Source organism: Oncorhynchus mykiss, chromosome 7, assembly GCF_013265735.2.
Source record: "Oncorhynchus mykiss isolate Arlee chromosome 7, USDA_OmykA_1.1, whole genome shotgun sequence".
In the NCBI taxonomy this organism is placed as follows: Eukaryota; Metazoa; Chordata; class Actinopteri; order Salmoniformes; family Salmonidae; genus Oncorhynchus; species Oncorhynchus mykiss.
The window spans coordinates 69,265,893-69,280,307 of record NC_048571.1 but is presented as its reverse complement, the minus strand read 5'-3'; the positions used below and the strand labels follow the sequence as shown (position 1 = coordinate 69,280,307).

The window sequence follows — 14,415 nt, the reverse complement described above, 5'->3', positions numbered from 1 at the left end:
GAAGGTGTCTCCTCTCCCTGTTCGGGAGGTGCTCGGTGGTCGTCGTTGCCGGCCTACTAGCTACCACCGATCCATTTTTCTTTTACGTTTGTGTCTGTCTGTTTCTTACACCTGTGTTCTATTGAGTTCATTTCTGTGGGTTCATTAACCTCGTTGCCTGCTGTTATTTTGTGCTGGATTATTTCTGTGTTTGTTTGGTGCATGTGCTAGATTGCGCCACAGTCTATTCTTACGGTCGTTTTGTGCCGTTGTGATTTATTTAGGAGTAGATTGTTTTTTTCTTCCTGTTGTCACTTCGAGTTCCTGTTTTGTTGGGCGCCTTCGTTGGGTTTCTTTCCTGACCAGTTTTGTTGTGTTTTGGACATCCAAATAAATATTTTACTATTTGGACTTCAGTGCTCTCCTGCTCTTGACTCATGCACCTACCTTATCCTAGTGAGGCACCTTCCACTCTTGCAATATTCGATGAGGAAATTTCTCTAAAACAGGCTATAGGCTACATGTGCACCACCGTCAGAACAGTAGGCTAAGTTATGAGGGGGAAGGGACCAAATTATTAGGGTGAGGCACATGGACTACTAACAGTTTAGCTGCAGTATAAATATATGTATAAGTATAATATATATCCCTGGCATATTACATAATTTATGCAGTAGCATAGAATACATTTATGGACTCATGATTGTGCTGTGCAGACTCGAACAGCAAGGTGGCACCGCAGTCCTTCTTCTGGGCAAATTCTGTCACCACACTTTTTCATTGAAGTGTGTCATTCTCTGGATTTATGGTGCTTTCAAGACAAATGGAAACAAAAAAACAAAACAAGGTCGAATCATGACGTCAGTGATTTTCAGGTCGGAGCTCTAGAAAGAGGCCCAAGTTCCTGACTTGGAATTCCGAGTTGGATAACTTGGATAACAAAATGTATTTTCCCAATACAATTCCCTATGTTCAGAAATCCACAGGCTCGAGCGGTCACGACAGGGCAGACGAAAATTCCAAATAGTATCCATAAAGTTCGTAGAAACATGTCAAGCGATTTTTATAATCAATCCTCAGGTTGTTTTTACAATATATAATCGATAATATTTCAACTGGACCGTAGCTTTTTCAATAGGAGAGAGAGAGAAAATGTCTGCTCCAAGCTGTTGCGCATGCAAAACTCTGCTGGCACCCAGCCATCCACTGAAGTGATGTGATCGTTCTCGCTAATTTTTCAGAATAAAAGGCTGAAACTATGTCTAAAGACGGTTCACACCATGTGGAAGCCATAGGGAAAGGAATCTGGTTGATATCCCTTTAAATGGAGGGAAGGCATGCAATGGAACAGGGAGCTTTCAAAATACTTCCTAGTTGGATTTTCCTCAGGTTTTCGCCTGCAATATCAGTTCTGTTATACTCACAGACAATATTTTGACCGTTTTTAAAACTTTAGAGTGTTTTCTATCCTAATCTGACAATTATATGCATATTATAGCTTCTGGGCCTGAGAAATAGGCAGTTTAATTTGGGTACGTTTTTCATCCAAACATCAAAATACTGCCCCCTACACTCAACAGGTTAACAGCATGGCCAATGTATTCAATCTTTACTGGCCCATGGTGTTGAATGTGAACACTTGCATTTAGCCACTGACTCCTTCCAAACCACTCATTGTTGAATTTGCGATGACCAACTTGTTGTGTAATGTTTATGTCCAATGGCCGATGAGCTTCGATACGTTTGATCTATAATTTCTCTTCATATGACAAGGATTGAAAAGGATTTGCCAGTAGATTGCAGATTGTGATTCATGATGTTGACTGATTGTCTAGCTTGCTAGCTAAGATTCTGAAAGTATGATGTTGTCATGATCAGTCCAATCAAAACTACAGTAGATATAATGTGATTTGACATAATTTTATCTGTGGCCAATGACCATGAGCCCTCTTGGATGGGCATCATCAGGCTGGAACACGTGCATTTTGGAGCTGCCTTACTCAAGAACGTAAAAAAGAGACCATGATGGTATACGGCTTTGTTAAGTCAATAATTATTGTATTTGTTTTACATTGTCTACAAACTGATATGTGACACGTATTCACGTCAAAATAACATGCAAAACGGGCATTTTTTAAACTATATATATCCTTGTATCTACTGTCTGCTCTCTTCTCTCATCATCGTCTCCCTTCTCCTCATCTATCCTCCCTCTCCCTCTCCATCTCTCTGGGTTTTTTTATCTCCTGACAGCTGCCCATCCAATCTCCTCTCATCAAATCCAGCAGGATTCCACTGGGAAAAGAGAGATGGATAGAGAGAGGCACAGAGAAAGGCACAGATAGACAAAGAGGCAGATAGAGAGATTGACAGGGGCAGAAAGATAAAGAGAGGCATATTAGTGGAAGAGAGAGATAAAGAGAGGAGAACAGGTAAAGAGGGAAATGAAGAAAGACAGACAGGGAAAAAATAGAGACTAAGAGAGGCAGACAGGTTAAATAGAGATAAAGAGAGACAGACGGTACAAGAGAGGTAAAGAGAGGCTGGCAGGGGAAGAGAGGCAAACAGGGAAAATGAGAGGTAAAGAGAGGCAGACAGGTGAGGAGAGAGCTAAAGAGGCAGACAGGGAAAAAAGAGAGAGACTAACAGGGGCAGACAGGGTACAAGAGAGATAAAGCGAGGCATACAGGGTAAGAGAGGCATACAGATGAAGTAATAGATTCAGAGAGGCATACGGGGAGCGAGGCAGACAGGAAAAGAGAGAGATAATGATAGGCAGACAGGGAAAGAGACAGATAATGATAGGAAGATAGGGAAAGAGAGAGATAGAGAAGGAAGACAGGTAAAGAAAGAGATAAAGAGAGGCATACAGGGTAAGAGAGGCAGACAGGTGAAGAGAGATTCAGAGAGGCAGACAGGGGAAGAGAGAGATTCAGAGAGGCAGACAGGGCATGAGAGGCAAACAGGGAAAGAGAGAGATAAAGAGAGCCCTGACAGGGGAAGAGAGGCAGAAAGGGAAAGAGAGAGATAAAGAGTGAGGAAAGTAGAAAAAGGCCAAAGAGATTCAGGAGAAGGACGATACTGTGGTCTTTTTGGAATGCTTTTATGTCAGGCTTAATTTTGTTCAGTTTCTATTGAATTTCATGGTTGAACAGCTTTGCAGAATCAGTAGAGTACAGCATCTGAATGTGTTTTCCAAATACAGTATTCAGCTTCTTTCAGCGATCGTCTTCTTATGTTCTGAACAACCAAACACTCTGCCTGTTGAGACAAGAACACTCAGCAGAGGAGAGGAGGGAGCAGATGGGCAGGGTTGTGTGTGGTAACAGGAAAGGGTGAGGGAGGAAAGAAAAGGCAGGGGGACGCTACCAAAAGTAGAGTGGGGGGGGTCGAGAGGAATGGAATGGATGGGTGGAGAGGGGGATGGAGGAGGGAAGGAAGTGAAGGAGAGAGAGGTTTTCATAAAGTGTTTGGCAAAGACCCTCTCAGTCCTGCACAGCCTCTCAAGAGGGACTCAAGAGGTACTGGTTCTCACTGGTCAGGTAGGTAGGTGTGTGTGTTTGTGTGTGTGTGTGCATGTGTGCATGAGCATTGTATGTGTGTTTTCTTGTGTGTGTGTGTGTGTGTGTGTGTGTGTGTGTGTGTGTGTGTGTGTGTGTGTGTGTGCGTGCGTGCGTGTGTGCACAAATATTGTATGGGTGTGTGTGTGTGTGTGTGGACGTGTTTAACTACCAGAATTCCCCACAAGAATAGTAAACAAACAAACATTTTAACAACAAGGTGAAATGCTATTTCTAGTGGGTTTATGGTTAAGGTTAGAATTATTGTTAGGGTTAGAATTAGGTTTAGGAGCTAGGATTAGGGTTAGGGTTAAGGTTAGGTTTTAGGGTTAGGGTTAAGATTAGGGTTAGGGTAAAAGTACGGGTTAGGGTTAGGTTTAGGGTTAGGGGTTAAAAATATGATTTTGAATGGGACTGAATTATGTATCCCCACAAGGTTAGCTGTACAAGAGTTATTTGGCTGTCCCCATCAGATAACCCTTTTTGGTTCCAGGTAGAACCCTTTTTGGTTCAAGGTAGAACCCTATTGGGCTGTAGAACACTTTTCCCAGAGGGTTCTACATGGAACACTGTGGTGACAGCCAAAGAACCCTTTTGGAACCCTTTTTTCTAAGAGTGTACATTAATTTATATATTCTTCTCTTTTTAACATTCTCCTCTGTGGATCCATTACCTGATGAAGAAAGATCCTTAAATACTGCCCCTGCAGTAATGTACAGTATTTAACATGCAGTATATCTAGTGTTGAGTCAATAGTGCCTGCTGTTTAGATGGGCAGCTGCTCTTTGGCTTGCTTTCATCTGTTTTGTGTGTGTGTGTGTGTGTGTGTGTGTGTGTGTGTGTGTGTGTGTGTGTGTGTGTGTGTGTGTGTGTGTGTGTGTGTGTGTGTGTGTGTGTGTGTGTGTGTGTGTGTGTGTGTGTGTGTGCTGATCCCCTGTAGCTCTCCTCTCTTTTCATGTGGTGATAGATTACATTTTGATAGATAACATTTGACTTGGGTTTTTCTTTGGTTATGGTGTTTTGATGTTTAGCATCTACATTTTCCGGTCATTCCAGGAGTTTATTATGTATTAAAGCTTTGGTAGCAAGAATGCATTACTTTCATATGTGTTGTTTTTACAAAGGGGGGCAGAGAAATGTCTTGATGGTAATTTATGAGTTTCAACTCCCAATGGGAGAGTATGGGTCCTTTACAATGTTCTCTAATTTCTTTGGGACCCTTTTTTATACAGCAGGTTCAGGTTGGTTGATGATTATTTTTCCACTGTCATTTGGAGTATTTTACAGGATGTTCAGGTAGGTTTAACTCACATTTCTGAACTCTGGGTAAGTCTCCTCTCCTTCTCTCCTCTTAGCTGCAGCAGACTTGTGTGTGAGTTCTTTCCTGCGTGTGTGACCATGCGCGGTGTGTGCGTGTTCCTTTTGGTATGCATCATGGCGCTATCCGTTGCCATGCCAGACAGGCAGGACCCGTTTCTCTGGCTGTCCGCCCTGCATGGTCGCGGTTACAACGAGGGATCCCTATTGGCTGACACCACCGGGGGGGAGTGTCCTGATGAGTGTGACTGCCCGCCCACCTTTCCTATCGCTATGTACTGTGACGGACGGGGGCTGACAGCCATGCCCACCGTGCCCTCCAGGATGAAGTACCTGTACCTGCAGCACAACGAGATCACCGCCCTGCCAGACTCCGCCCTGGCTAACACTACTAACCTAGTCTGGGTCATGTTGCATCACAACGCGCTGTCTACAGACAAAATCGGCAAGAGGGTAGGTTACTCTATATAACATGACACTTCACTGCACGTCACAATACAGCACTAGACTACACTACACTAGGCTTCGATCAACCAATCATTACATAGATTATAACATACTTTTTTCATCATTGTATTCCAGGCGTTTGCCAAGCTGCAAGGGTTGGAGCGTCTGTACCTACAACATAACAACCTGACTGGTGTTCCCCCCAACCTGCCACACTCACTACGAGACCTCAGACTCAACAACAACAACATCAACAAGGTAACGGCATCATTCAGACCCTTCATCACCACTGCACTTTCAAACACTTTTATTCTTCTTCATCTTTATTCAGTCTTTATTTTGATTGTGAAGTGCATCCAGATGTTTTTCAATCAAGTGTCAAAGAGGCATGTAAAAAAAACACACTCTTGGAAAGACCACAAGTGTTCTGGGCCTCATCACTGTTTTTATGCAATCATTTCAATAAAGTTTGTTTTGTTGTCGTTGCCTAGATTACACCAGAGGCCCTGGAGGGCATGGACAACCTGACCATCCTGTATCTCCATGACAACGCTCTGACGGAGATGGGCACATCTCTTAGGGGGTTGAACTCACTCACACTCCTCGACGTCAGCGGCAACAAGCTGAAAAAGGTACCGTAGTGTAACGGGTGAGTGTGTGTGTGTGTGTGTGTGTGTGTGTGTGTGTGTGTGTGTGTGTGTGTGTGTGTGTGTGTGTGTGTGTATTCCACTTTTCTGTCTTCTCTTTGTGAAGCACTTAGTCAAAAATACTTTTGTAAAAACACAATATATAAATACATTTGAATTGATTGATCAAGTGATCTATTGATTGACTGACTGACCCCTCCAGGTTCCAGACAGCCTCCCAGAGCGCATCCACCAGCTGTACCTGGAGTCTAATGCCATCAGCGCTGTCCCAGAGGGATTCCTCAGTAAGTTCTCCCAGCTGCAATACATTCGCATGGGCCACAACCAGCTGACGGACAAGGGCATCCCCCCCAACACCTTCAACGTGACTGGCCTGGTGGAGCTGGACCTCAGCTTTAACCAGCTGGAGAGGATCCCCCCCGTCAGCCAGACGCTAGAGCACCTCTACCTACAGGCCAACCACATCAAAGGTATGTGTAATTAGTGATGTCTGACAACCTAATTAAGCATAATCAAAACTGATTTATGAGTAATCTCATCATGACATGAACTACGGAGGCCCCTGAGGATCAACAGCAACCACATATCATATCCTTAAACTGTATACAGTATGCATGTTTGCATGCAAGCAGAACATACACATGCACATGTATGAGCACACAACATCTTGGCTGTCCATTGAAGTCCATGATGACAATGCTCCATTGAAGTCCATGATGACAATGCTCCATTGAAGTCCATGATGACAATGCTCCATTGAAGTCCATGATGACAATGCTCCATTGAGGTTGGGGGGAAAGTAGGTTACAGTAGGTGGGAAGGTGCTTGGGACACTTCATGTGATGTGGTTGTGCAACATAGTGTGGCTGTGGTGCACAGATGCACTTACACAATGCTGCAGGTAAGACACGTCCATAGTCTAATGATGTGATTTCAGCAGCATTTAGAAGTTGAAGAAACACATTTGCTCTTTGTTTGAATGCCAGAATGTAAACAATATCACTCTCTGTCTCTACCTCTGTGGCTGGCTCTCTCCCACACTTGTCTCCCTCCCCTCTCTGTTGCTCTCTCCCTCTATCTTTGTAGAGTTTACCCTGGGTAGTTTCTGTAGTGTCGTGGACGTGATTAACTTCTCCAAACTGAGGACGGTGCGTCTGGATGGAAATGAGATCAGCACTGCGGATGTCCCCTCCGACTCAGTCCTTTGTCTGCGCATGGCCAACACCATCGAGGTGTAATGCTCCCATCTCACCACCAGGCTGCAGCACCATCAAGGTGTGAACAACCATCTCACCACCAGGCTGCAGCACCATCAAGGTGTGAACAACCATCTCAACACTGGAATGCAGCATTTCCAGTACACATCTGCAACTCCCCTATTTCCTGAACGGAGGGCAGCAGATTGATCGTCACTAGTTACCAAAGCCACAAAGTCATAATTATGGCTAAACCCCACCTATTTCTATAATATATTAGCCATTTAACAGACGCTTTTATCCAGAATTACTTGCAGTCATGCATGCATACATTTGAAGTATGGGTTGTCCTGGGAATCGTGCCAAGCGCTGCCAACTGAGAAACAATTTTTCTGCCAAAAATCTGATTTGAAACCTAACCCTAACCTTAACCTTAACCACACTGCTAAACTTATGCCTAACCCTAACCTTAAATGAAGACTGAGAAGAACATTTTTGCTTTCATTAATTTTGACAATATAGACAATTTTGACTCTGTGGCTGTGATAACTAGTGACAAAGCAGCAGTCCTAACTTTAGCATCACGTTGCAATTCCCCAATCTCACCAAGAAGGGGCAGCAGAGGGGTATGAGACACAAAGGCACACCAAGTTTATTTTGGTTTAGTTTGTTTTACTAATATCATTCAAAAGGACATTAGCATACATCTCCATATCAGGACAAGTTAGAAATAGAATGTTCAAAGCATGTTGAAAGTGCTTCCAAAGTCAACTTCATGTCAACTTTTGACGGTCAGAAAAAAATTATGGACGAATGGTGGTTCTGGCCATAATTTACGTTGTCTGACAACATATGAGCCTCAGAGAAATACCATTGGATCAGATCTCTGTGTTCCGGCCCTAATCCGAGTAGGGATGTAACTGTTGAGATTTATGATATGATTTATGATATGAAAGACATGTAGGCCTACTGCATGTATTGGTATTAGTTTTGACTAAGGGCCTTGGTGTTTTGATGTTCTTTACAGGGCTTTCTTATTGACTTAATAAAGGAATTCATGTTTTACTAAGACTTAACCGGTTTTGATTTTGGATTATTGTTTAGGTTCAATCTCTTGTTTCACAAAATCAATACAGTTTTCGGGACAAAAAATGCAACTTGAGTGCCACAGTAAACCCACTGGGCCAGACGATACCGAGAAATTCGCTTTCATTGGGTAGTGTCTGCAGTTTGTGATACGAGAGACAGAGGCAGGGACAAGGACAGGGACAGAGACACAAACAGAGACCGATACCCGATCACCCAACAATGTCTCTATGGCGCACACACATACACTCTTACAAACACACTATTTTCTATAGACTCACTCTTTCTGCACACACAAAATCACACACTTCCAAGGTAAGTGCTTTGAATGGTAAGGTGGGAAAACCTTGTCCACCACCAATGTTTATCACCCACCTGGGGTACTGGTACCGAGTCAATGTGCGGGGGTACAGGTTAGTCGAGGTAATTTGTACATGTAGGTAGGGGTGAAGTGACTATGCATAGATAATAAAAGCTTGGCCGTAGTGATGTACTGGGCCTTTCAAAGCACTTCATGGCTACCGAAGTGAGTGCTACGGGGAACTAATCATTTAAGCAGGTTACCTTCGCTTCCTTGGGCCTAGGAACGTTGGCGGTCTGCTTGAAACATGTAGGTATCCCAGACTCGGTCAGGCAGAGGTTGAAAATGTCAGTGAAGACACTGTAATCCTAGATTCAGATAATTTAGGCGAGAAAAAAACCTCACCCAGACAGGCCAGTCATGTGACAAACTCGTCATCGTGAAAGCCTGTCAATACGTTGCCCCTTGATTACCAGCGCACATCTGTATGTTGTAAAAGCGTAACATGGTCGCTGCCCATATCATTGCATAGCGTAGAAAATACGAGAGTTCAGGGGCCTTGCTTTAACAATGTTAACCATTTTCACTGTAGTGTTCAAAACGTCTTTCAAACTGTCAGGCATTCCCTTGGCAGCAAGAGCCTCTCGGTGGATGCTGCAGTGTACCTAAGTGGCGTCGGGAGCAACTGCTTGCACGCGTGTTACCACTCCACTATGTCTCCCTGTCATGGCTTTTGTGCCATCAGTACAGATACCAACACATGTTGACCACCAGAGTCCATTTGATGTCACAAAGATGTCCAGTACCTTAAAAATATAATTTCCTGTTGTCCTGGTTTCCAGAAGAGGATATCTTCCTTAATTGACCCCCCATACACATAACGGACATATACTAAAGAAATGTCCTTCTTTTTGAAAGAAAAGCCATTTTTTCATCCATTAAAATAAAATAAAATAGATCCGAAATACAGTGTAGACATTGTTAATGTTTTAAATGACTATTGTAGATGTAAATGGCTGATTTTATATGGAATATCTACATAGGTGTACAGAGGCCCATTATCAGCAACCATCACTCCTTTGTTCCAATGGCACCCTGTGTTAGCTAAACCAAGTTTAGCATTTTAAAAGGCTAATTCATAATTAGAAAACCCCTTTGCAATTATGTTAGCACAGCTAAAAACTGTTGTTCTGATTAAAGAAGCAATACAACTGGCCGTCTTTAGACTTGTTGAGTATTTGGAGCATCAGTTTTTGTGGGTTCGATTACAGGCGATAAATAGCGAGAAACAAAGAACTTTCTTCTGAAAGTCGTCAGTCTGTTCTTGTTCTGAGAAGTGGCTATTCCATGCGAGAAATTGCCAAGGAACTGCAGATCTGGTACAACACTGTGTACAACTCCCTTCACAGAACAGCGCAAACGGGCTATAACCAGAATAAAAAGAGAAGTGGGAGCCCCCGGTGCACAACTGAGCAAGAAGACAAGTACATTAAAATAGATGCCTCACAAGTCCTCAACTGGCAGCTTCATTAAATAGTACCAGCAAAACACCAGTCTCAACGTCAACAGTGAAATGGTGACTCTGGGATGCTGGCCTTCTAGGCAGAGTTCCTCTGTCCAGTGTCTATATTATTTAGCCTTATTGGCCAGTCTGAGATATGGCTATTTCTTTGCAACTCTGCCTAGAAGGCCAGCATCCCAGAGTTGCCCCTTCACTGTTGATGTTGAGACTGGTGTTTTGCAGGTACTACTGTTCATCCTTTGGAGCAATTTCCAAATGCCTGAAGGTACCACGTTAATCTGTACAAACAATAGTACCCAAGTATAAACACCATGGGACCAGGCAGCTGTCATACCGCTCAGGAAGGAGACGCGTTCTGTCTCATAGAGATGAACGTACTTTGGTGCGAAAAGTGCAAATCAATCCCAGCACAACAGCAAAGGACCTTGTGAAGATGCTGGAGGACACATGTAGAAAAGTATCTATATCCACTGTAAAACGAGTCCTATATCAACATAACCTGAAAGGCCGCTCAGCAAGGAAGAAGCCACTACTCCAAAACCATCATAAAAAAAGTCAGAGTATGGTTTGCAACTGCACATGGGGACAAAGATCGTACTTTTTGGAGAAATGTCCTCTGGTCTGATGAAACAAAAATAGAACTGTTTGGCCATAATGACCATTGTTATGTTTGGAGGAAAAAAAGGGAGGTTTCCAAGCAGAAAAACCCCATCCCAACCGTGAAGCACGGGGGTGGCAGCATCATGTTGTTGGGGTGCTTTGCTGCAGGAGGGATTGGTGCACTCCACAAAATAGATGGCTCCATGAGAAAGGAAAATTAGGTGGGTATGTTGAAGCAACATCTCAAGACATCAGTCAGGAAGTTAAAGCTTGGTCGCAAACGGGTCTTCCAAATGGATAATGACCCCAAGCGTGCTTCCAAAGTTGTGGCAAAATGGCTTAAGGACAACAAAATAAAACAATCAATGAATAAAATGTATTATAAAATCCCTTCTAACATCAGCTGATGTCACAAAGTGCTGTACAGAAACCTAGCCTAAATCCCCAAACAGCAAGCAATGCAGGTGTAGAAGCACGGGGGCTAGAAATAACTCCCTAGAAAGGCCAGAACCTAGGAAGAATCCTAGAGAGGAACCAGGTTATGAGGGGTGGCCAGTCCTCTTCTGGCTGTGCCGGGTGGAGATTATAACAGAACATGGTCAAGATGATCTGGTTTCCATGGCCAAGTTTTCATGACCAAGAAGACTTTGATCTGGTTTCCTTTAAATATCATCCAATTTCATCAAAAACCTGATTTTGACTCTCAATGAACTTTAAACTAACAATATTTTGATGCGTAACATGTCTGTTGTCTTTACTAGTTTTCTGCGGTCAGGATTACCGTAAAATGACTGTTTAAGACTTAAGACTGAAACCATGCTGTAATCTCACAGTCCTGGAAAAATACAGTGTCCTATACAATGGCAACAACATGATGTAGTGTGTGTGTGTGTGTGTGTGTGTGTGTGTGTGTGTGTGTGTGTGTGTGTGTGTGTGTGTGTGTGTGTGTGTGTGTGTGTGTGTGTGGCCAACTAACCTCTAATCCTATGATGAGGGTGCTGCTACTGTAATGTGACCATCTCTCTCTGTGTCAGCAGATGAGTAATGAACTCACTTCACCTTGGCTCACATACACAACAATCATGCAGTGCATGACGGATAAATGAGGTAACTCAGTGCTTAACTATATTTGTCGATAGCTTAATATACATTATTCCAATTGCGTGTTTACTCTATACGTGTGTATTTGTGATGCCATAGAAACTATTGTCTACACAGCCCAGCTCTGAGAACCACCTGTAGGCCTACTACAGTAGACTACATCCAGTATCTCTGTATATCTGACTACATCCTCTCTGGCCCTGCCTTGCCTCCTCTGCCTCTGCTGTTACTGCTACAGGTAGTCTGAGAACATCAACAATACTTCTCACCACTTCCCTGACATCGGTGGAGGCTGATAGCGATAGTGGTAGCTTAGCAGTTCAGAGTGTTTGGTCAGTAACCAAAAGGTTTCTGGTTCAAATCCCCAAACCAACTAGCTGATATATCTGTTGACATGCCCTTGAATAAGGCACTTAACCCTAACTGTTCCTGTAAATTGCTCTGGATAAGAGTATCTGCTAAATTACTTACATTTAAGGACAAGATGGCTGTTCTGGAGAGGTCCACGAACTCTTCCTTAATGAGGACTACTCGGAAGCTATTTGCGCAAGAGTTGTAAAGTACTTATCGCTGCCAGAGAGCGTGGGAACATTGCTTACATCCACTATGACAGGCTCATTGTCCACCCTCCCTCCCAAAATACTTGTAGCAGTGAGAGAGCCGAGCTTCGGGTCAGCAACTTCAGCTCCACATCACATATACAGTACATACACCAATTGATACTCAAAAGTGCCTGATTGACAATGTTCTTGTCATGCTTTCTGTTATTTTCTTCATATTATGTCTATCTCCGATAAGCTACCCAGGAAACGGCAAAACATTGTACATATTAAATATTGCCTTAGAAATAAGGTTTATGAAATCAATAACTTGCTAAAATCAGAAAATGTTCATATATTGCTCATCTCAGACTCAGTTCCACTTTCACCTGCCTCAACTAAAGAGTCTTCTTTTGGAGTGCTACTATAGGCCATACACCTTTACATACACCTTAGCCGAGTACATTTAAACTCAGTTTTTCACAATTAAAATTCCCTGTTTTAGGTCAGTTAGGATCACCACTATTTTAAGAATGTGAAATGTCAGAATAATAGTAGAGAGAATGATTTATTTCAGCTTTTATTTCTTTCATCACATTCCCAGTGGGTCAGAAGTACACTCAATACTACTTGGTAGCATTGTATTTAAATTGTTTAACTTGGGTCAAACGTTTCGGGTAGCCTTCCACAAGCTTCCCACAATAAGTTAGGTGAATTTTGGCCCATTCCTCCTGACAGAGCTGCTGTAACTGAGTCAGGTTTGTAGGCCTCCTTGCTCGCACACACTTTTTCAGTTCTTAAGTCCTTAAGCCATTTTGCCACAACTTTGGAAGAATGCTTGGGGTCATGGTCCATTTGGAAGACCCAATTGCAACCAAGCTTTAACTTCCTGACTGATGTCTTGAGATGTTGCTTCAATATATCCACATACTTTTCCTGCCTCATGGTGCATTCTATTTTGTGAAGTGCACCAGTCCCTCCTGCAGCAAATCACCTCAACAACATGATGCTGCCACCCCCCTGCTTCACGGTTGGGATGGTGTTCTTTGGCTTGCAAACCTCCCCCTTTTTCCTCCAAACATAACGATGGTCATTATGGCCAAACAGTTGTATTTTTGTTTCATCAGACCAGTGGACATTTCTCCAAAACGTACGATCTTTGTCCCCATCTGCAGTTGCAAACCGTAGTCTGGCTTTTTTTATGGTGGTTTTTGAGCAGTGGCTTCTTCCTTGCTGAGCGGCCTTTCAGGTTATAGGACTCATTTTACTGTGGCTATAGATACTTTTGTACCTGTTTCCTCCAGCATTTTCACAAGGTCCTTTGCTGTTGTTCTGGGATTGATTTGCACTTTTCACACCAACGTACGTTCATCTCTAGGAGACAGAATGCATCTCCTTCCTGAGCGGTATGACAGCTGCGTGGTCCCATGGTGTTTATACTTGCATACTATGGTATGTACAGATGAACGTGGTACCTTCAGGCATTTGGAAATTGCTCCCAAGGATGAACCAGACTTGTGGAGGTCTACAATTATTTTCTGAGGTCTTGGTTGATTTATTTTGATTTTCCCATGATGTCAAGCAAAGAGGCACTGAGTTTGAAGGTAGGTCTTGAAATACATCCACAGGTACACTTCCAATTGACTCCAATGATGTCAATTAGCCTATCAGAAGCTTCTAAAGCCATGACATAATTTTCTGGAATTTTCCAAGCTGTTTAAATCATAGTCAACTTAGTGTATGTAAACTTCTGACCCACTGGAATTGTGATACAGTGAGTTATAAGTTAAATAATCTGCCTGTAAACAATTGTTGGAAAAATTACTTGTGTCATGCACAAAGTAGATGTCCTAACCGACTTGCCAAAACTATAGTTTGTTGACAAGAAATTTGTGGTGCAAAAACTAGTTTTAATGACTCCAACCTAAGTGTATGTAAACTTCCGACTTCAACTGTATATGTGCTATGCTTGATATTGTGTGTGATGTTAAAAGAGAGTTATATTTTCTGGGTGACCTGAATAAAGACTGCTTTTCATCAAGCTGTCCGCTCAAGAGGAAGCTTCTCACTATAGTGTGTAATGAGGAGCATCCAGATGCTGCACTTGATGAATTTATGAA

At 42.9% G+C, this 14,415-nt stretch overlaps 1 protein-coding gene across 2 annotated transcripts; it reads left to right on the top strand.

The window, feature by feature from the left end:
• Positions 1-3,371: 3,371 nt before the first annotated feature.
• On the top strand, positions 3,372-8,222 carry fmoda (fibromodulin a). 2 transcript variants are annotated; one of them, XM_021610364.2, is made up of 6 exons: positions 3,372-3,521; positions 4,895-5,309; positions 5,439-5,561; positions 5,795-5,935; positions 6,153-6,420; positions 7,037-8,222. In XM_021610364.2, exons 2-6 carry the CDS (start codon positions 4,938-4,940, stop codon positions 7,186-7,188), a joined length of 1,056 nt encoding a protein of 351 aa, XP_021466039.1. In that variant the 5' UTR covers positions 3,372-3,521; positions 4,895-4,937; the 3' UTR covers positions 7,189-8,222. The 2 variants fall into 2 exon arrangements, with proteins under 2 accessions (XP_021466039.1, XP_021466040.1); XM_021610365.2 differs by having other exon boundaries at positions 3,426-3,500.
• Positions 8,223-14,415: the final 6,193 nt, after the last annotated feature.